The 23761-nt window shown below is 40.7% G+C and overlaps 1 protein-coding gene across 1 annotated transcript in view; it reads left to right on the forward strand.

The window, feature by feature from the left end:
* Window positions 1–23761, forward strand: part of RASA3 (RAS p21 protein activator 3) — a 175118-nt gene that overhangs the window by 59372 nt on the left and 91985 nt on the right. The window contains exon 2 of the mRNA XM_010728350.3: window positions 17722–17839. Within this exon, the coding sequence (XP_010726652.1) occupies window positions 17763–17839 (77 nt within the window). The 5' untranslated portion in view covers window positions 17722–17762. The remainder of the gene's footprint in view (window positions 1–17721; window positions 17840–23761) is intronic.

Genomic DNA, 23761 nt, shown 5'->3' on the forward strand with positions numbered 1-23761 from the left:
AAAAAAAAGGCACAAGTTGCAAGTTCTTCAGTGTGTACCAAACCAAGTAGTTATTTCTGAGACATACTGTACCCACAAAACGGTGAACTGCAGTTGTGTTTCCTTTTCTGCTCCCCAGTATATGCTACCGAGACTTACAAACTGGGCTGGTAGTACTGGGCTCCACTAAAACCATACCTAAGAGTGTCTTAGGAGGGAAAAAACAAGAAAGGGAAATCTTTCACACTCCCTTAAACTTCATTTTTCTTTAAAGTGTATGCTGAGAAGCACAGCTTCTGTTCTGTTCAAAGTTTTTTGCCTTACTCTTCATTTGGTCCAGTGCAAGGAGCAAGCAGTTGGGTTTATTCAGGGCTGCCTGTCAAGAAATACTGCTGTTTTGCTAGGAATTTTTAGAAACTTTTGAACAGTTGTTTCGACATGTGGTAGCTCAGTAATATGTGGTCTCCCTCAGCCTAAGTTTAAAATGTAATAGCGATGTATTTATAGTTTCTTCTGCTCTTAAGGAACGCGTGTGAAATGCAGTTGTTGGACTGCCAGACCGATGCAAATAAAATCCCCTCATTATGTTCACAGGGATAATTAGTATGGCTTACGATGTTTTTCATTCTGTTTTCCATTCTTATGAATCTTGATTGAAGTTGCAAATAAATACTGAAAAGAACACACCCATCTTTTCCACACCCATCTTAATGCTCCATTGGTGTTTGGGAGGTGATAAACCACGTTCAGAGTGTTTTTGTAGGGAATCTAGAGCGACAGCTTTGTGATCTAGGGTTCTGTGCAACCTGCAATTTTTTTTTTCTTTTCTGTGCAATTTGATGTATTCTTTGTTCTGCCCTTGTTTTTAGTATGTTAATTATGCTATCAAGCTGTTATATATTCTACTAGCAAAATAACATTTGGCAGCAGTTTTTTTTTCCTTTTTTTTTTTTTAACTATCCCATTTGGAGATGCATGAGTGAAAGAAATCCTGTACAAGTGCCATGTTTTAGAGTTAATTTTTTTAAATTATCTAGCTCTTGTTATGTTGCCATCTGTTTTCCTCTAGCCTGAAGAGGAAACAGCTGTTGTGAATAATCTCAAGACAGTATTTTAATAAAGTCTAATAGGTCTGCCTACCTTCAGCTTGCATGTGTACCAGAATGAATAAATGCTCCATTTAGGAAGAAAATGTGGTTTTACGGTAGGAACTGTTCAGAGTTTTGGTTTGGCAGAGCAGTGATTCTGGTGCGTATCCTGCAGAGTTGGGTTTGAGCATAGCTGGAGAGCTCTGGGAAAAGGGAGCACCCTGAGCTTCCTGCAACTGCGTGCATGCAGAGGGCTGCTCTGCTGCTTCCGCCCCTTGGGTGCTGTGGTGGGGGCAGCTGGAGAGAAACGCAGAGAAAATACCATTCTGGGCACAGTGCTTCGTTCTCAGATGGAGAATGAGTGCTGCTGGCAGTGAGTAGGATATGAGCGTGCTTGATGTGGCCAGCCGACGATTCCCTTGTGGGTTTTCTGGTTGTATTTTAGTCTTCGTTTTAGTAAGGAGTGAAGGATCTGAGGAAAGAGATGCTACACAGCATAACGTACAGTCAAAGTGATGATTGTGATTCAGCTGAATTAAAGGGAAGACCGAATGAATGCAGACAAGTTGACTGTCAGTCTTGTGAAATCGCATTTAAATCAGGTTGTTTGAGCTTCGGCATTGCAGTATGAACAAGACTCACTATTGTTTTGCACAGATAGGTTTCCTTCAACGCTTCCTCTCTGAGTATATAACTAGACTTGGAGACCTTTGCTGGATAATTAGTTACTTGAAGTAAGAGGGCTCAGCAGTAGGTGAGCAGTGGAGACTGACTGGCGGAGAGCATCAAGTGGTGGCCAGGTAGCGTACAGCTGAAGTAAGAATGGGTGCTGGTTGAATTGGACCTGTTTATAAGTAGAGAGGCTTCTTGTTTTAGTGCTAACTTGAATAGGCTAGAGGCTTTGCTGTTTTTGACTCTTTAGGTGACGGCATTATGGAACAATGCTAGTAAGAATAGCCTTGAAAGTGAGCCTGTAGTCTTAAGTTGCTGTGAGACAGCAGCCTCACATTTTTTTCAAGAGCACGCATACCATAAACCTGTTAGAAATGCATGTCTAATACTGTGTGGTCACACAAGCTCTTTATGTTCTGTCCCGTGTGCTGTCACTGCAGCCCTCCTCGTGTGACAAGGCGAATATCTGTGGCGTGATTTCATTAGGAACCTCTCCTGTGCTAGATCTTACGGGTACAGGAGCTCTGTTCGGCCAAATCTGCTCTGCAGCATGAGTTCATCTAGCACACGTGAGGGTGTGAGGGGAAGATGAAACAGGTGTGGAACTGCCTCCTGGATAACCCCCTTTTAGCTTTTTTGTCTTTTGGGATGGAATGATGGTTGGAATTGTAGCATGTAAGAGACTGCAATGCAATCTGATTTGCAGATCAGTTAATATTAAAAATTAGGTATAATACTTGCCTTTGAGATTTCCTGCCAATTTTGTGCTGTTAAATAGCATTTGCTATCTTTCTCCAGAGGAATATCCTGTATGTGCCAAGAACATACTATTACACAAACCCATTCTGTTTTATTTGGCTTTCAAAGGAGAGAAAATTCAGATTAATGTCTATGAAAATTCTCAAGGAAATGCATAAATGTCAATGATCCAGAATGCTATCACCTAAGTGAATATACATAAAAAAATTTTAAACAGTGTTATTTTTGCTTATCTTTCTTATCTTTGGTCAAATGGCAAATCTGGGTTTGTTCTCCCACACAGAAGGGTATCCTCTGCTTCACTTGGAGCTTGCAGTGGGAGTGCTTCAGTTTCAGAACAAGTTAGATCTGGAGCCAAGAAAAAATAAAGTTTTCCTGCGCTGAAGGTTTTTAATATTCATATTCACAAATAGATTGCCTTCTGGAAGGGCAGTGGCTTGCTTCAGATCTGACAACAGAGTGGGGGTTATGGCTATTCCAGATATTACAGTGCTGGAGCGTTTAGAGATGAACTTAGACGTTGATGGGAGCTGTTGGGACTGTGTCTGTGCTGTCCTGTGTTTCTGTTCTTTGTGCCCATGGCCATTAGCTTAGAGTCTCTCTGCCCCAGTGTTTTGGTGCAGCACGCTCTGGGCACCTTCCCATGAGGGGAAAGACGAACACTGTTAAAGTGATTGCTGTCTTGAAGCCTTTCTGGGCAATTTGCTTTCCAGCTCCTATGGTACCTTTCTCATATCTGAATGTGCTTTGTACAGTAAAGCCTTTGGGAGCTATTTTATCTCTCTGCACATGTAGCAGTGCTACTAGGAGGTGTATCCTGCCAGCGGTAAGATATTTCCTCTCCTGGTTACTGAGAGCCATTTGTCTGCCTTACTCTTTTGTTCAGAGGGTCCGGATGCTTTGTCTGCTCCTGCTCAGTGTTGGTAAATCCTAATTTGTGTCTGATTTTTCTCCTCATGTGCTGTCACATAAGTAGGCAGGAGGCTTCTGAGCCCCAGTGGGTATAGTTGATCCTTTCTTGCTGTGCAGCAACATCTGTTTGGCTGGGTGATCTTCACAGGCCTCTTTGTAGCTAGCCCTCACCTGCAGTTTCTGCAACATGTTGTGCAGTTGCATTAGCAGATACTGTAATGCAATTCTCCAGAGCAGTTTTTCATCTGAGGAACTCAAGTTGTGTTTCGAATATGAAGTGTTACAGAGGGAGGTATTTTGAGTACAGGAGTTAGCTGCCTGCCTTATTATGCACAAGCACAGATGGAGTCTACAGCAGAACTGGGATGGAATCCAGATCTTTAACTGAAAGAGCTAACGTCTTGCTTGGGAATACAAACTTCTTGCACAGAAGAGCTCTGCTATGTGGTATTGCTTTTCAAAGACAAGTAGGATCATGCCTGAAACTGTGTGGGCATGAGTAAGGGGTTAACTGACGTTGAACAGCTTTTAACTCTTAGTGATTTTTCTAAAGAAGCATTGATCTTTTCCGTTAGCCAAATATCTGGTGTATGCATCCCCATCCCCCAGCATTAAAAATACTCACTACTCAGGCCCACGGGTTTGGCTCCTAAGTCTGTTCTACCCTAAAAGGTAAAAATGGCATCTTTTTATCCAGCAAATAGCTTTTGGTTATGTATGCCTATTTGCATGCTTTAAGTTTTGCAGCTGCATATTGTAAATGTCGGTGAGAAACTATCCTACTGTCAGTGAAAGTGTGTGATATAATCCAGAAGTCAGCTTCATCTTGCATGTGACTATCAGAAGTATGCCCTGACTGCAGTCTGCGATTCTTTCATGAGCTGTGAATTCACATAGGGCTTTTGGGAAGTTGTTTAAAGTTAAATGGATATTGCACAGGTATAACTTGACCAATAGATGCTTATTAACATTGACTGTGTGAGTTCACCCTTGGAATAAATGTGAGGGGCTGGTTGCTTTTGATTTTTAAGTTGATGATAGAGGTAGTACATGCTGCATCTGCAAGCAGCGTGTGGCAGGCAATGTTGGTGGTCAAACCATTGCCACTGAATAGCTGTGTCACCTTGAAACTGTGAAGTTGGATCTTGGTTTGATTGAGAAAAGCTTTTGGTGTTAGATTTATTAACTGAGGTTAACATCACATTTCTGTATCTATTTTGCATTTGTATTTCCACCCTATCAAGTGTCCTTTGCTTCCCCTCCCTTTTTTTTTCTGAAGTTTATTCCTGCCTTTTTGTGGATGGACATTTCTTTGGGCTCAATCATTTTGAGAAGGAGTGTCATCTACATCCGTACACATCTGGCTACGGTTGGACCTTCGCTACTGAAGCTGTCAGAGCAGGTTTGTGTGTGTGAGGCAGAGTTAGGAGCTAATAGTGATATTATAAAAACAGAAGTTTGACTACGTGTTTCAGAGCAGTTGCCAGTTGCCCCTCTTGTACTACTACTTTTTAATTCCCTCACTTGTGCATAAGTAGCTGAACGCTGCTTTGTCACTAGCAGTAAGTATGCAATGCACTGAGCAGTTCCAGAGTGCTTTACAGGCAGTACATCTCGCTCACCCCTCTTCTGCAGCTCATATGAGTAACTGAGAGACTGAAACTACGAGAAAATTAGGAAACTAACATTGATTGAGTTTCATTACGTTAATACTTTGCACAGTTAGTAAAAGAAGGTTGCTTTCCATTTTTAATATCCCGCTTTATACTTTGCATAAAAAAAAAACACAACAACAGCCGGATTCTGGGCATTCCATGGAAAGTTATAAATTTCCGTGTAAGTATGGATTTTAATCATATGAGAATTTTTAGAAATTATAGGGGAAAATGGTATTTTTGGCTGAGGTGTTTCTTAAAAATCTCCACAGCTTATACCACTAACATCTTTAAATGCACACATCTGCACTACGTAACTCCAGAACCCTGTGGTTTTGATCACTATTTTTAAAATAAATGATCGTGCTCCACTCAGCTTCTTCTTGCTTGTTTTTCTTCACTATTGTGCCTGTGTTATCTGTCCTCGAGGCTGAGGAGAGAAGAAGTAAACACTTTTTTCCTCTTCCCGCAGTTACTGAAGTTGGACAGTCTTGCATTTGGTTCTCATCACATTGCCTGCACAATGAGTCATTCGTTCTTGGTTTTGTTCCTCTGACCGAGATTCATGTGATGCTGCTGCACTCAGAGAGATCAGATTAGTCACAGAAATCTTGTTTAAAAAATAAATTGTACCGCAGGTTGATGCCTTGCTGACCAGTTACGTGGTGGTTGTTTTTTTTTTTTTCTCTCTTTTCTTTCCTTGCCTCTGCTTGTTGGTTGAGATCAGCAGCATCGTTCTATTGAGAAATGTATTTTAGTCCTGGTAACTGATACGTGATTGGAGTCTCACCGAAATTAGTGTATTGTTAAATTCAGGACTCTTGGAATCAACGGTAATGCAGGTGAGTTTCTAGCAGTCCAGTGTGCTAAAATAAATCAAGCTGAAAATAGAACTTGCTTCACTATACTGCTGAGGAGAACAAAAAATACATTGCAGTTGTGGCAGTGACAATTTGTGAAACATACATAATTTTCTCATTTTTAATGATAAGAATATGAGATTTTTATCAAGTTTGTAGTGGTGTTTGAGAAAGAAACTCACTCAGCAGAATTCCTGGTATCTGGAAATGTTTGATGGAGCTGGAATCAGGTGGACATTTCAAATGATGCTAGGACAGTGTTGGCAGTTTCCAATCCCTATTGTGAAATATGTTATTATGAAGGCTCTGGAAGTTCTCTGTTTTGGTACAGTAGGATTTTGTGGGTGCTGGTTCTATGTGAGAAATAGGAGCCTGGAAGAGTAGCCGTGCAAAAAAAGTGAGGTGCCTGATCAAAGGAGATCCAGGAGAACATGTGTACTATGTGGCTGTAAGCCCTCAGCCTGGGCAGAACTGGCAGCTGGCTGTGCTCTCTGTCTAGTCAATGGCCAGCAAGAGGAACTTCTTCAAATGTAATTCAGAAAAACAAAACTGTGTTTGTGCTTTGAATCATCTTAGGCGGAAGCCTGCATGAACCGTAGATGCTAATGCAGGCACCTAAATTGTGCATCATGTCGAACTGGGAGCAATGTCTGTTTTGTGCCTTGAAAGGCAGTAGGGGAGTATTGGAAGTTGCTGAAATTAAATAAACACTGTCACAGTTCATAGATGAAAGCCTCAGTGGAAGGGAAGATGAATTAATGTACCGCATTAAACTTTGATTATGGCTCTTTTGAACAGCAATATTTTCCATCTTTTAAGTTGTTAACAGTGTTTTGATAAGAAAATGCTCATAAATCAGGCAGAGGTGCAGACTGATGAGGTAGAAAATGAGATTATGTACAGGAAGTTCAAACAGGGATTCTTTTGTGTACGTAGCTTTTTGTAGAGTTCTGCTTCTGCCCTCAGTTTTCAGTTGGTTTTTGCAGCTATTGGACACTCAAAACTGTTGGAAGCATTCATTCACGTTGCTAGTTTTTCTGTCATGCATCTGCTTCACAGAGAATGCAGTGGCTAAGCAGACATTAAAAAATTCAACTTTGGATGAACTTTGTGGGTGTGCATGAGCAGCTCATAGGGAATGCCCAGCTTCCAAAAATCATTGGCAGTTTTGAAGAATGCTCACCCTCCAGATGGGTCCCAACGAGCTCTGCTTCTTCAGGGGCTCTCTTTGACTCTTGCTCCTTTTTCTGTATAACGGCTGAAACGAAATGAACCTGTATTTCTTTGAAATTCATTTGCCTCTGTTACATTTGCTTATTCTGGAGGAGAATCTGATCCTGTATTTTGGCAGTTATTTTTTGGTGCAGGGTGAGTATGTTGAGATAAAGCTTCAGCTGTAGTGAATTGCTTTATATGTTTTGAGGTGGAGCTCTGACCCTGTGACTTCAGGTCAAGCAAGAACAACTGACTGCTTAGGTGATATTCTTTTGCACGTTCACAGAATTTACCTGAAATGTTCTCCCCTAAGGCACTGCCACCCAGGAGACTGGGACCTTCGAGTAGGCTTTTTGGTTTTTTTTCACAGTTTTGCTTGACACCAATCAGCCAGTCCCACACACTGCTTGAGACTTGTGGGTGGAACTGTACAGCTCATACTGAAAAGGAAGCAGGTACACTATGAGCTTGCAAGTCTGACATTTTCAAAGGCTTCAACTCGGGTTGATTCATACACGTGTACTTTAGACTTGTATGGACTTCAGGGTTGTGAACAATGGGTGATGCTGGGAAAAGGGAAACAAATTGCTCCAGTACATAACTTAAAAGCATGGAGCATTAATAATACTTTTCAATTTATATGAATCTGAAATAAACCATTTGAATGTTTTTGAGAGTAGGTTGCAAAAATACAGATAAAATATAAAATACATCCAGATTAGCTGGATGCTATGTTTTATTCTTGTAAGGTGGGATGGTGTCGCTGATCTATGAAAGAAAAGGCACTTTATTGAGGTCATGCCAAAATATACCAATTTTTTTTCAAGTATACTTAAGCTGGCAAAGTACTTCTGTCCTCTGAAAGCAAGAAACAGTTAGGAAATGGAGGAGGTAGAATTACACAGAAATGTTTGCCCTTTGGAGATGAGTTACTGCATGAAGTTCTGTCAGAGTACTTGATCTTCGTTGGGAGTTCTTCTGCATGTGTCCCTCGGCCCCATTAGACCTGATGGAATGTGCTGGTGGGCTTGCGAGGTGACACAAGGCAGGTGACAGCTCAGCCTGGCAGAACTTTTGGAAGATGTCTGCAAAGGGCAAATGCAGAAGACGAGTAGCTGGCGCTGTGATTTGCTTCCTTACGTGTAGGTCACTTTGTTTCTCTGCAACTGTATTTTCTTATTGAAAATTCCGTTTCAGCAACAAGTTAGGAATCTTACTGTTTAAAAATAAATCTCTACTGAGTCTGCTTACATGCCAAATTGAACGTTTGGGATTTTGGATGGCCACAGCCCAGTGCTGTCAGTGTGTGGCTGTTCTGTATCTAGCTGTTTTTAGAAACGTGTGTGGCAAATGCATGGCGGCAGTAGCTAAGGCAGCCTGGGCTTTTGAGTAGAGCCACGTTGTCCGTTTTTCTCTCCACAATTAGATCAGTAGGTCTGCAAACCAGTTGCAATGATTCCTTGCTAATTTGCAGTCTTGAAGTGTAATTGTACAGCATTTCAAACCGGCAAGTGATCAATTTGTTCGTCAAGCTCAAATGCTTGTATGCAGCTTAAGATGTACTGAAGAGAGTTGGGGCTGCAAACTAGCAGGAAGAAATTAGCAGCATCTACATAAAATCTTGTGCGTTGTCAGCATGCATCTGTGCAATACAGGCTGCTCAACAGTGAAATAAATCTTTGCTTTACTGGAAAAAGTGCTTGTAAATGAGGATCCAGCAAAATGAAAATTGTGAGTGATTAATGTAGTACCTTCATCTGAGCATTGTGTTCAGTACCTGGGCGTCTTGCAATATAGTGTTTGTCAGCCAAAATGACAACTAGAAATTCTAGAGTGTTCTTGAATTATTATTTTTTTTCATTCAGCTCCCCACATGTACAATCTGAGAACTGTTGATGACCTCACTTTTTTTTCTTGTAATGAAGGATTTGTTGTTAATTTTTTCTTTAGTATATAAAATGCTCATTGTGTACAAGGGAGTGCATGATGTGTAGGTGGACTAGCACAGTACTGAAAGCATGTAAAGCTTTAATGAGTTGTAGACTTGGCTGTTCTTGACTTTACAGGAAGTTGCTAATTACTGCAGGTTTGGAGATTTCTGGGTTTGGATCTTTATGTAGAGAAATGAATTTGACCTTCTTGCTCTCTGCAAGTTTTCACTCTGAAGAAAGGCTAGATTGAAGAAAGCTGGGGAGGTTTCAAAACCTTTCTCCTTCACGGTGATAAATATTGTGCTAGGAAGTATTCAGTGTACAAAGGAAGATGCTCTTTGTGCAGTTAATCCCTAACTTTTGGGGACTTTTCAATATTGCTCTGAGTCACCGTGTTTCTCAGTAGCAAGGTTTTGTTTTGAATGCTGTGGGGCCAGATGACCAAAACGAACTTGACCTAAACTTGATGCTGTGAAACTTTGGTTAGAGAAGGCAGTTCTAAAAGAGTAGCTCTAAAGCATGAGCAATTATGGACAACGGAGTCATTCACTGGATGAAAGTTACAGTTTCTTAACACTGCTGGTAAAGCTTCAACTTTCCAGCAATTACTTCTTTTGTTATTAGCTTTTTATGTAAGCAAAAGACAGCCATTGACAGATTCTTATTTTTCATGTTACTGTAAAAGCTTTTAGTTGCTTGCTGTTGGTGATAGAAGTGATTAATGTCCTGGAAGAGAGGGGGCATTATTCCTTTTTCACTGCTTGCTTTTATTCCCACACAGCTGTGGCTTTTTGATCTACATTTAAAAAAAAAAAAGAGGAGGGGAAGGGGTGGGAATATACGCGGATGTATAAAATTACCTGTTTTTTGGTCATCTGGATTCTGGTTTTGTGTTGATAGGTGAAAACAGATACTTACTTTCACATAAACTTTCACTTACACCGATGTACTTGAGAACATTACTTTTGGTTTCCAGTGCTGATGAGGCGCCTGAAGGTAGTTATAAGCAGAGCACAGAAACTCTCAGAAGGGAGCAGTTGAACTGATGTTGGATTTTGGTCACGTTTTGTTTGATGTTGTAAATCATTCGCTTGTGTTTCCTGCCTCATACTGTTCTTCCAAAAATAGCTGAAACTGCTAGCTGTTTGCCTGTGATGGAGTGGCCTGTTTAAAGTTACTTCCTCTGCCCCTCTCTCTCCCTCATGGCCTCCCACAGCAGATGTTCAGTGACTTCAGCTTTGCTGAGAGATGATCTTTAGAAACGCTAGGAAACGATTATATTTTTTTAATAAAAAATATAAATAAATTAAAAAAAAAAAATACCAACGTGAAGGTCACGATGCAGAGGCACAGAACAACCTGTATCCAATCCCTACATTGCAGTCAGTAGGAAAAACCTCAAGAGCCTCTGTTGAAAGCAGCTGGGAAGTCACATGAGATGCATTCTGATCCAAAGTATCATCTTCAGAATACAAGCTGGGTTGAAAAGTAGTACATGTAAACGGTCTCTAATACTGTATCAATGCTGATAAGGAGGCAGTTTGGTTAATTCATCAGTTCTTCTGCAGGAATACAAGAAAGTCACATCAAAGAAACTTGGAATGCTTACCTCAGCATGCAGCAGGAAAGCTGTGAATTCAGATCAAAACTCCTTGAGTCCACCTCTTTCCTGGCAATATCCTCATTTAAAGTGATCTCTTCAAGTGTTCTTTTACACAGAATAGCTTCTATTTTCTAAAGAACACAGCTGGACTTGAACAATTTCTGTTTTGTGGAGTTAAGTTACTATCCTAAGGGAATCTTTTGAGAAACTTGATTCCCCATGCTAAACATATATTGGCGACTAGCTTGCAACCAGTTACATTAATCACTTGAGGAGAGTTGTTCTTCTCCTCTTGCACAAAATCAAATGATATTGCAGCTCTTCATTTTGAGAGCAGCTCTCATGGAGTTTGCTGTATAGATCTTTCCTACCAAGCTCTGGGATTTGATTAACAGCCCTTGTGCTGTGAGCACTTATCATTACATGTCATTACAGGATCTTTTGAGCCTCCTCTGTATATGCTGCCTCATACAGGAAAAGTAAGAATGCCAGTTTGGAGGTTTTTATTGCTCTCCAGTGATAAGATCCTCAGCTGCCTCTATTACATCCAGAATAGTGAAGGAAAGCAGTTTGGATGATGTGTGATGGATTTTCAGGAACGTAGAAGGCCTGGAAATCAGTGATGCTGGACAACTGGAATATTCACACACATGCAGGAAAAAGGGAATGCAGCTACCAGCCATTCAGAGTCATAGGTCCAAGTCTATAGGCTGCAGTTGATTAGGTTTAGCTTTTGTTGCAGATTATAGAAAGACCTGTAATCTTCTGTCTCAGTACATGTTTTGGATGAGAGAAAGACTGAGATGAAGATTCGTAACTGCTATAGATAAGTTCAGGAAAGTAACTGTCGCCTCGTACGCAGTACTGGTAAAACATCTCAAGTATTGTGTTCAGTTTTGGGCCCGTCACTACAAGAAGGGCACTGAGCTGACTGCGTGTGTGCAGCAACAAAACTGTTGAAAGGAGTAGGAAACAAGAGTTATGGGGAGCAGCTGCAGGAACTGGGACTGTTTAGCCTGGAGGAGAGGACGCTCTGGGGCGACCTTGTCACTCTCTACATCTGCCTGAAGAGAGTCTCTTACATGACGAATAACAGCACAGGAGGAATTGGCCTCAAGTTGTGCTGGGGGAAATCTAGGTTGAATACAAGGAAGAATTTCTTCACGGGGAAAGTGCTGAGGTTGTGGAGTGGGCTGCCCAGGGAGGTGGTGGGCTCACCACCCCCAGACCTATTTAAGAGACTTGTGTTTGTAGTGCTCAGGGACATGGCTTAGTGGTGGGGTTTGTTCGGTCACAGTAACTGTTGGACTTGGTGATCTTGTGAGTCTTTTCCAATCTGAATTATTCCATGATTATTGAGTTTACTCACTTGAGAGGACTGAGTGTCAGTATAGCAGTACAACAGTGCGTGTAATGCTGAAGTGCATCGTGCAAAAGGGATCTTAATGGATGCCAAATGTTTCTGTCTCTGATCTGTGAAGGAGCTAAAACCCCCCTCTATAAACACTACATCTAAATGGGTATAAGAAGCTTCTGCTGTTGAGGTATCATCTGGCATCAGTACTACAATGGTCTTCAGTTTAGTGCCAAAGGGTTTGGGGTTGGTGCTGCTTATTTCTGCCAAGCCCAGAGGGTTTTCACATGATGGTCTTGTCTAAAACCTAGTAATTAATATGTTATGGTTTGTCTCCTTGCTGGTTGCTTGTTGAAGCAGTGCTGTGCTATTGGGTTGTTGTGGGGTAGCTGTAAAGGCACAGCTCATCAATATTGTTTTGTTGAGGAAATACTTTCCCTAAGTATTGTACATAATAATCGTTTCATGTGGAAGGAGGCTGGCAGGCAAGGGCTTACATTAAGAACAGGTCATCTAAAAATCTCATTTTCCAGATCATCAAAATCTGTTCACAGATGGCTATTTTTGACCTGGTTTAGAAATCTGATGCAATCTGTCTCTTCGTGAGAGCAAAGTGTACGCCTGCGTAAATGTCCACAGTTGGAGCAAAGAGGGATTGTTGTGCAGATAGAGTGTTTCTAATCGCATCTGTTCTAAAGCAAATCTCTTTTTTTTTTTTTAATGCAAATATCAGATGAAGCAAAGTGATGAATTCTCTGGGTTTATTGTATTTGCAGGCTGAGTGACCCATATAGTTATGTGGAGAGAACGTTTTTTGACACCTAGCATATACTGCCTAAAAAGCATATAGTGATTTTTAACTTATTACAGAAGTACACTAGAGAACACTTACATAACTCAATGGTTACACTGTAATCTTGGAGGCTTCAGATTATATTTTTTTTCATTGATTTTTCCTCTTTGGAAAGGCAGAAATAAATTGAACATTTCCCCTTTGAGTTATACACACTTTGCCTACATATTGGAATTATGTGCAAGTATAATTGCATACTCTGCTTTCAAACATTATGTTAATTTCAGGTAATTACCACATGGACTATTCAGTAGCAAAAGTGGTTTCCCCATGCAAATAGAATTTTTCCAACTGTGGCCATTTTTGATTTTGCTGGTGATAAATAGGACCTGAGGAAATGGCCACAAGTTGTACCAGAGAAGATTTAGATTAGACATAAGGAAAAACTTTTTCTCTCAGAGAGTGGTCAGGCACTGGAATGGCCTGTCCAGGGAGGTGCTGGAGTCACAGTCCCTGGCAGTGTTCAAGAGGCGTCTGGTTGAGGAGCTACCAGATATGGTTTAATAGCTTGTGGTAGCAAAGGTAATGGGAGGATGGTTGGACTAGATGATCTTGTAGGTCCTTTCCAACCTTGCTATTCTATGATTCTATGATATTAAAATGAATTATTTTTCACTGTATTCTTATTGTGCCATTGCAATTACAAGTGCATCTTACCACCCACCAAAAAAGTACATTTTGAAATTAAATGTTTAACTGCTTTCTCAGTGTTCAAAATTAAAGCAACAGCTTCTGATCATTTGGAATCCATACACAGTCCCCAAAATTGAATTGCATCCAGGTATTTCTGCATGTTTTAATTGCTGTTGAGTGGTACTATATTTTCCATTTTAATGAAACTTAATGTAAGTATTAATAACGATTTTTCTAGCATCCTAATTTTTATGTGTATGCTGGGTTTTGTGCATGAGGAATTTTTTTAGGATAAATTCTGGTAGAGAATCAGATCTGTTGGTGTGTACATGTATTTTCCTTTTTTGCTTTGGCTTGATTTCTGGCTGTTGAAGGAATAAGGCTTTTCTGAAAGAGAGAAAACATTAAAGAAGTTTGAGATACTGGTGTGGGTTTTTGTTGTTGTTTTGTTTTTCAGATACTAGCATCTGTATCAGTATAGAGAGCCTGGCAAAAAATAGGAGCAGCATTTCATTCTTGGTAAATCGTTGCTCTGTTTTTGTTCTTGACATGCTTACCCAAGAGCTTGTTTGGAGAGAGCTTCCCGAACACGGCAGCAGCAAAATGAATTCTTATTGCTGGTTTGGATATCTTGCCCTTTTCAGATTCCAAGTCTTTCTGCGTATTCCCTGAAGTCAAATGCTACACTAAGGGAAGCTCAGCTGCTTTTATTGAATTTATTTTTTTGATGTGTTTTTTTTGTTTGTTTGTTTTTTTGATTGATTGCTGTTCTTTTAAAATAGTTTTGGAAGTGATGCTCTTTTGATAAAATCAAGTATATTGCTGTTAGAGACAACAAGGTAAATTTGTTGACACAAACTTTTTGTGAACGTGCTTAGATTGGCAGGTACATGGAGGTGATCTAATGCTTAGAAGCGTGGGAGCAGCAAATTTCATTCCAGAAGGGTAGGAATGTTGTCTGGCAATTGGGCATTCTGTGCTGTCCAGAAAACTGCACCTGGGGAAATACTTAAAATCAAAGATGATACAACGCCAGGTATCTGCATTCAGTGAAAAATACCTGGCGCTTCCAGTTTAAGGTTGCAAAACCATAATGAAATGCATGCATACATGTGTGTATATATATGTATATATGTTTCTTTGCATGAATATTTTTAGAGCTTGTTTTCATTGGTTATGCTCACAAGCACCCAAGCAGTGCTCTTTTCTGCTGTATTTGCAGGAGAGTCCTTTTTTTTTTCTTTTTATTGCCAGTGTCTTACTAGAACAGGAACGTGTGACATTGGAAAGAACAAGGAAGTTCTGAGGTTTTTATCTTCCTTTGTTACAGCCTGTTGCGTGCTCACTGCCTAGATCAGTGTAAGCTGTCTCTGCTGCCACAGCAGTCCATTTTTAGGCTGTAGTAACCCATTCATGAGGAGAAAATAGCAGGTCAGTGAGGTATTCAGAATTAGATAGTCTGTTTTTTTAGGGACTTATCCAAAATACCTAATGAGAACTATTTGCATAGCTGAACTTAGTTTTGCTAAGTTTAGCTACTCGGTGCTAAGCTGAGTGCATTACACAGATCAGTTAGGATCATCTGTATTAAAAGTGTGCAATAGCAGGGATGGAGGGAAAAACCATTGTGAACTTATATTGATTATTCTACTCGCAGGGCTTCCAAATGGAAGCCTTACACTTCAAAACAAAGTGCATCCATGTTAAACTGTCAAAGTCTTAGACATCTTAAGAAACACTCCTGTTTCTTATTCAGAAGGTCTTAAAGGTGAGTGTTTGGACCTTTTGTCTGCTATGAAATTCTTGCCCAAATCACTTGATCTCATTAGATCTGGAATATAGAAATGTTACGTGACTCTATGACTGTACCTAGTGATTTGTGCTTTCTTTCTTTTTTCTGAAGAAATACTGTCCAAACTGTTCAGCTTTATTGTGGATAGCAAAGCAGTGCTGTAGAGGAACATTTTTTTTTCTTGGAGGAATCTGAAGAGCAACTGAGGCTCTAACAGAGCGCATTTGTTGACATAAAATGTCTGGCTGGAGAGCTGAATTTTTAGCTCTGCTTGAAAGCTTGACAGATTTTTCTTTCTCAGCTAGTCAGTGCTAGAGGAATCTAAACAGCCTTTGGTTGCTGGCAGTGTTGGGAATAAACTGCATTTCTTCTTTTGCAAGCTCCTTCTCAAGTCAGTAACATGATTAATACATGGGGTTGGTCAGTTAATCCCTTGTTCTGGCCTCAGTGGCTCTTCGGTGCCTTTTAAAATAATTTCTTTCTTCCAATATTTGAAGGGAGCGTATAAACAGAAGGGAAAATTATTGTTTATGAGGGTGGACAGTGATAGGACAAGGGGGAATGGTTTTAAACTGAGACAAGGGAGGTTTAGGTTAGATGTTAGGAGGAAGTTCTTCACACAGAGGGTGGTGACGCACTGGAACAGGTTGCCCAAGGAGGTTGTGGATGCCCCATCCCCGGAGACATTCAAGGCCAGGCTGGATGTGGCTCTGGGCAGCCTGGGCTGGTGGTTGGTGATCCTGCAGGGGTTTGAAACTGGGTGATCATTGTGGTCCTTTTCAACCCAGGCTATTCTATGATTCTGTGAAATGGGAAAAAATACCTTCTTTCCTGTGTGTCTCGTTTTCTAATGTTGTGATGGTGATCTTTCCTTTGCAGACTGCAGGCATTGGCTGATGCCACTGGTTATTCTCATTTGCATTGCATTAGGTTTTAATACTGGTGGGTTTTCTTCTCTAAGTCTACTAAAAAGGAGAATTGAGTTTTAAAATACGATTCCTACACAGTGCTCTGATATGATGAAGTCTTAGCCTAAAGCCCTTAAATGACTGTTGTGCACATCAGAAAGCTGCCTAGGAGTCAAGCACGTGGAATCCAAAAGTAGTTTTCTATGTACGTTTGTGTTGGAGTGGGAAGTGGGAAAAGTGCAGAAAAAGAGGAATTACTTTTATTTTCCCTCTTCAATTTTGAGCATGACGAGTTTTGTCTGGTTCTCTTGGAAGAGCTGTGGGAATAGCATGGCAGCCCCAGGGGAAGACCTCCTGATTGTGCATCTATTGAAACTCATCTTGTCACCACGTGCTCTCCCTGGGGATCTTCACTCAATCATTCAGAGAAGAGGCTGGTTTCACGTGGTTTTAGTGTGAGAGCACAGAGCTTGGCATCTATCAACTTAGTGCGTTTGATGCTTGACCTCAGACGGATAAGAGATGGAGTTTTATCACAGCAGAACAGAATTCAGTGCAGGTTGTACCAATCCTCAGTAATCCTCAATATATTTTTGGCCAGAACTGTTGCAGTTAAACCATTGCTAGCACTGTGGCTTAATTCAGAGCCACACCGGGCACACTAACAGATGTTGTAGTCACACCTGCGAATTACCGTGCAGCCAGCTTTTTTAATATCACGTCTCACAGCTCTGTAGGAGGTTGGAAGAAGGCTAACAAGTTGTGTCAGCTGAGTTGGGAGTGAACTTATGCAGAGGAACACTGAAGTGAGGAATTGATACATGAAATATGTGTTAATTCATGCTTTTCCTGCACCAGCTGAAGGTGAAGTTATAGCAGTTACTGTCATTTAGAGTTCCTAAGCTACTAGCAAACAAATTTTTGTTCCCTTAGACTGTGCTTCCGTGCATGGTACCTTTGTATGAGGATCTTAGGCAGCTTAGTGCTGGTTACTTCATCCAAGTGCTTGAAAGCCCAGTGTGTGTGTGGCATAAGGCACTGACTGAAGTGGCTTGTTTCCATCTCAGCATCTGGGCAAGCAATAGAGCTGAGAGTCGGTCCTCATTTGCCAGGTTCTAATAATGTCTTCAAGATCAAATCAGCAGGCTGAATTGGAAAGCTTTATTACCATGTTGTTTTGTATTCCTGGCATCTTATGGGTGGACTGATAGAAAAAAAAAAAAAAAGTTTGGAAGGAAGCAATATGCTCCCAGATACATGCCAACAGAGCAGAGGCAATAAACTGAGTTGTGGCCGAATCTAGCTGCTGCTGAACTCTGAACTTGGGGGCTGTCAGGAGCTGCTGTCTTGGAAACAGAATGCTGCTGCTCAATTTAATAGAGACTTATCACTTAGGAAGCATTTCACTTCAGCCTTTTTCCTGATGCTGCATTAGTTGATAGCTGATAAATTTGTGGGTAACTTCTTAACATATAATCCTGTCTTTTTTTTTCTTTCTTGTCTTCAGGTGAAGCCAAAAATCTTCCTACGTACCCGGGGCCAAACAAGATGAGGGATTGCTACTGTACTGTAAACCTGGACCAGGAGGAGGTTTTCAGGACCAAAATCGTGGAAAAGTCATTATGGTAACAAATACACTATGCGTGTGTTCTGTTAACTCTTCTCAACACAACACTCTGAACTATTTTTCTGCTTACTGTGTTTGTGTAATGTTCCATAAACACTTTTTTTGGGGGGGGGGGGCGAGGAGGAGGTAAAGGGGGTGCATGATTCTCTTTCCAGTTTTAAGAACACTGTATTGATACAAGTGTTAGTGCTGTGATCTTATCTGTATATATGGGAAGGCATCTCCACCATGGCAAGTCGCATAAACTCTTCTCCAGCTCCAATGCTCTTTTCTTTTTGCAGTGTTATTTGGAGCTTCCCTAAACTTTTTAGTTCTGAACTCCATTTTGCAGCTATCTATGAGGAGTTTTGCATTGCCACACTAGTGTCTGGAATTCAGGATTCTTATATTTTTTTTATCATGGAGCTGCAACTAATTGAGACAGGCGTCTGATGGTCAGACCTTTCCTTTATCTTGTATGCTTCCTGTGAGATTATAGTAGCCAAATGTGGAAGGAAGCAGAACAAGAAGCATGTAACAAAAGTTAGAACACTTTCTCCTGGAAATCCCCAAATATCAGCAATTGAAAGAAGGCTGGGCATAGATGTATACTCTGGCAAGTGAAGTCTTTTTTATATTTTCTTATATTGTCAGCAAAGGAAAGTCAAGCATAAAACTTTTATCTTAAGATATAAAGTGGGAAAAGAGAGTAATATAGTTAGGAATCTGCTGTTTGCCTTGTTGCAAATAACTTGCTCTGAGAAATAGCTCTAATTCACCTCCCCACCCCCAAGTACCATGCACACAATAAGAAGGAGAGTTTGAGTAGCTTGAAGTGGGATTTAGACCTTTAAGTCACTTTAATTGTTCTCTTGTAATTTTTTAAGTCTTTGTTCCTCAACTTATCTTCTGATGGGATGCACTGGGGTCCATAACGAAGACTGTTGATTTTTGAGGCATTTAGATTGGCTAAACACAATGAGAGGAAGTGTTTTTTCTATGACAGTGTTTGTAGTGTATCTAACTTCATTTAATCAGTACACTTTTTTACAATAACTGATGAGCAATGTCCCTGGACCAGTTCTTTCTCTAGGAGAGACTTTGTCATTCATTTAAATGCAGTCTTGCGTCAACCAGCTGCAGCCCTATTGCTCACAACCAGACAGTGCACAGTTGGTGTTTTTGCTAGATGATCATTAAAGTCCTTCATAGGGAGGATGAAGTGGGGGAACGAGGGGCGTATGATAATAGTTGATGTCATTTCCTTGAACTAATCCAATTATTTTTTCTTTTGAGAAAATAACTGTATGTAGAAGGCATGAGCAACAAGTGTTGCTCTTTTAGTGGAGAAAGTTCCATCTGTCTTTAGGTGTCATTATAAAGCTAAAGAGGTGTACTGAGACTGTGCAGAAACTGGAAGGTTTCTCGTTTCCTGTAGAGCTGAATTCTTTTTATCTTTTGAGGTAAATTCAGAGCAGAGGAACACAATGGTCATAGACCAGGAAAACATAACTGGGTGATGAAAGGTTAAAAGATATGTTTAGTATGGAGAAGAGGGCTGACTATACACGAATCTGTAAACATATTTTTAAAAAATTGTGAGAGAGGGAATTGTTCTGTATGTCTAGTATGGATACTGCAAGTAATAGATTTAAATTGTAACAGGGAAGGAAATTTATTAGGTTTGTTAAGAACCGGAAGATTTCCTTCATAAAGATTCTGAAGCACTGCAGTAGATTCCCATCTTTAGTACTGATAGATTATATATAACTGGTCCTGACCAAAATATTGGAAACTTGCTGCTTTGGTAGACCAGATGACCTCTCAAAATCCTTTGCTGTCCTATTTTCCCTGCTGTAAGGATTGACTAAAGGTGATCTTTATGTTTATTCTCCCAGTGAATTTACCTCTTGACTGTCTTTCTGTCTGTAGGCTTCTATTTGCAAGCACTGTTTTTTAAAAACTTGCTTCTTCATCCCTGAAAATCCACTTAAACACACTATTAACACTTGGATTTTGCCTTTATCCAAATAGATGTTTCTCTGGCCTTGTTTTTCTTCCATGAAAACAAACAGCAAACAAAAGTGCAGACAAAAACCCCAAATACATCAGTGGTAAAATTGGGATGTACTCCCAATCTGTTGATCGTGATTGCTCTTATTTAGTGAGGTACACTCAAAAAGCTGTATAATCTTTTATATGATTACGTTTAAATATATTTAAATAAGTGCATAGACTTCTAGAGGAGGACATTTTTGAAATCAGTGCAGTGCTAGCCTATTGTTTTTTCTAAGACTCAGATGAACACATAACTGAGAAGCCAGTAATGTTGTTACATTCTTTAATGCTTGTTTGTAAATTGATTCAACTCATTGGCTAACCGTAAATTATTGAGCAGGTAGATTTCTGTGCCCTAAGGCCCATGTAATTTGTATGCAGCAGAGAAATCCTTGTTTTCATACATAGTGTTTGCCAGGCACTCGCCAACGTAGTAGGGAAGTATGCACCGCATGCCTTTTTCTGGGGTATCACTGCTGTAATCCATGACGTTAGGTGGAAGCTGAGACATGGAGCTGGGCCAAAACATGGCTAAAATAGCAGAGTCCTGCCTGACTGTCCATGTGGCTGGCATAGAAGACTGTGCTGTTCATGCCCATTTTCTGTTCCCTACCACTTCACTAATGACATGAGATTGGGTTACTGTGGTCGCAGCTAGTAAAAAAAGTAATAAGAATTGTCTGCATTTTCACTTCTACTGGTTATTCCTCTCTCTTTTATTTACTTTTTTTTCATAGTTTATGAAATAGTTTTTCGTGTAGGTTATGAAAAGATCTTCTGCACGAATCTCTGGATTGAGGGGTGTTTCATATGCAGCTCTACCAATTTTGAAACAGTGTCTTCTCATATAAAATCATGTGTCCTGGAGAATCCTATCTTTTCCAGCATGTCTGCATAAAATGACTTTTTTTAATCTGCATGAAAAGACTTGTAATTACAAGTTGCACTGAAACACTGCCTTCTGTACTTGGGAATTCAGTGAGTGCATGATAATGGTTTTTCTGTTGGTTTTTTTTTTTTTGTGTTGTTGTTTAACTTCATTAATTTTCTGTTAAGCAGTTTAAAACAAACTAACAAACACCAAAACAACATATATTTCTCCAGGCAGGCCTTCTGGTGTGAAATTCAAGTAGGACCAGTGAATGGAGAGGAAGGATGCCATTCCTTCTCTTTCCCAGAAGGATTTGCATGAGTGACCAGTTCTGGCTTGCTTTGGGTGTCTGTGGCAGAGCCTTCAAACTCTGACTCATGATCTCCTGTGTTTTGCATTGAGATTCTAGGAAGTTATCTCCCTGAGCTCTGCTCTAATCTTCTGCAACAGATTTGTATTTTATCAGGCTGTGGCAGAGGTATAGGAAGACAACTGAGATCAGTAACCTCTTAAATCAACAGAAAATAAATCATTCAGAGTGTTAAGAACTGAACCAGCTCATCCTGTTGTCCATTCCAGCGCTCTTACCACTGCTCTTGAGAGACTTTCCGTGAGCATGGTGCCCTTTATCTAAGTTTGCATCATAAAAACTGGTGAGCAGCCAGCATGGTGAACCTTAACACCCTTGTTCAGCAGTCAGGTGGGACTCATAAATTACAAGCAGGAATTTAAGTTATTCCTGCCATCTTGTTTCTCTTGGCTCTGGTTAAGCTGGATGATGGCACTCGTGCCTTGTGTGGGCTGCTATGGGGATTGCTTGGTAGTATCTGACCAAATATACTAAGTTCTTTACAGAGAGAGTGGTGAGGTACTGGAACAGGCTGCCCAGAGAGGTTGTGGATGCCCCCGTCCCTGGAGGTGTTCAAGGCCAGATTGGATGGGGCCTTGGGCAGCCTGGTCTAGTATTAAATGAGGAGGTAGGTGGCCCTGCGTGTGGCAGGGGGTTTGGAGATTCATGTCCCTTCCAACCCTGGCCATTCTGTGATTCTGTGACATGGGCTGGTTCTTCCATGAAATTGCAGGGAAGTGTGCAAGTCTTGTTTAGGTAGGGTGGCTCAGAGTCATTTAACTTCTCTGGGGATCCGTGGACAAGCAGGATTAGTCTGCAAGTTGATCAGAGGAAGCTTTCCAGGTTCCTAGGAAGAGAACCTTGAACTATACGAGTAGATGGAAGCGAATCTTGAACCCTTGAAACAGTGCTTTTTTCATAAACTTCTTGGCATGAGCTTTTAGTAAATTCTGAGTGGGTCACATGCTAGTCGAAAAATATGAGAGAGAGGGCAGTTAGAGTGGGGATTTAATAAACTTTTCTGTTTAAGAGTTTGTTTTTCAGTATTTATATTACTATCACAGAGAATGGCCCTGAATATAATTGGATCTACTCATGAAACCTAGCAGAGATGGATGTGAAGCCCCTTACGTATTTTGTGTCTAAAGAAATGTGTGAGGTTGTTGTGTCTGTTATTTTTTTTTCAGTGCACAGATTTACAACATTTTTTTAGGTCTGAGCTACAATTAAGCAACCTGACAGTAGTTTTGTCTGTAAATCTCTTGTGCTGAACCAACTCTTACCTTCCCCCATGAGCAGCTCCAGACTTCAGGCACCACTGTCAGGGGCTTGTTCTAGCAGCAGATCTTCCCGAAGGATAAACTTTCTTGGCTTGTTGGCATTGAGACTGACTTTGCCTTGGCTGTTTCCATCAAATGTTTCCATTCACTTAAAGGGCAGTGTCAGCTGCAACAGGAAATCAAGGCAGCTTCTCAAATCATAGGTGAAGAATGGAAGGAATGTGACATCTCTAAATTTGTTTCAAGGATATGAATAAAAGCAAAAACTGTCACACATTAAGAATCAAATGGCTGACGCTGTGTGCTTTAGAGAGATGAGCCAAGCATCTTGAGTCTGTCATTATTTAGTTCTCCACTATTTCACTGAGGAATTTTTCACGTGCTAAACATAGTGATCAAAGCCTGAATGAAAAAGAAAATGAAGCCAGAAGCACTTTCTCCACCCACAGTTCCTTTTTTTTTTTTTCTTCCTCGTAGTTTCCAGTGAAAGAAACAGTGTGCTTGTGAGTGTGTAGTGAAATGTGCTGTAAGTTCAGTTGTGGCTGCGTTCCCTTCCACAGGAGGTAGTTATGTTTGTTTTAGTATCAGGTCTGGTAACAAATTCAGTTGATAGCTTGCAGAACTTTCTCTAAATAATTCTGGTATTGTATTTTATGTTTTGTGGGTTTGGTTTTTTTGTTTTAAATGCTGGGCTTGCTCAGACACTGTGTTTTCTTGTGTGTGGAGTTCACGGCTGCATAGCTAAACTTCTCTTGTGTTCCGATAACATCTTGGATGCAGGCCAGTTCTCAAATTTGAAACACATAGTTGTTTCCCTTAGTTGGACTGTTGCCAAAATTAGCTCAGTTAGCTGCTTCCACGTCCTTAGGTTCCCAACTCACCTCTTTGAAGTAGCAGCTTTCCCCAGCCCAGAGGTCTTGAGTACAGAGGCTGAACTGGATGCTGCAGCATGTCTTCTGCTGTCTGCATGTTCCGTAGCTTCTCTCTCCCCTGCTCCCAGCTCTCTCCTCAGCCTGCTGTTAGTTTCTGGGATCTGCCGTCTTCTGCATTTGACTGTATCTGACCATGGCTTTAATTCTTAGTAAGAGCAGATTTCAATTCTGAAGCATCCCAAGCCTTTAAAGGAAAGGGTAAGATGGCTGTGGATACAACTTTGGCCTGGTCAGGGTTATTGTTGAAGGCAAGGACTGCATGGTCATGTAGGGAAGTAATACAGCTGGGAAGGGTGCCAGGAAAGGAAGCAGGACTTAATGGAAGGAGGAGAATGAAGTAAGCCTTGAGACCAAGGCAGGGTTTATGAATGAGAGCATTTATTCACACGAAAAGCCACCCATATGAGTAACAATTGTTGGTGCTGTAAGCTGCTTTGAGCCATTAAAAAAA

The sequence above is a fragment of the Meleagris gallopavo genome, chromosome 1 (assembly GCF_000146605.3).
Source record: "Meleagris gallopavo isolate NT-WF06-2002-E0010 breed Aviagen turkey brand Nicholas breeding stock chromosome 1, Turkey_5.1, whole genome shotgun sequence".
Classification (NCBI taxonomy): domain Eukaryota; kingdom Metazoa; phylum Chordata; class Aves; order Galliformes; family Phasianidae; genus Meleagris; species Meleagris gallopavo.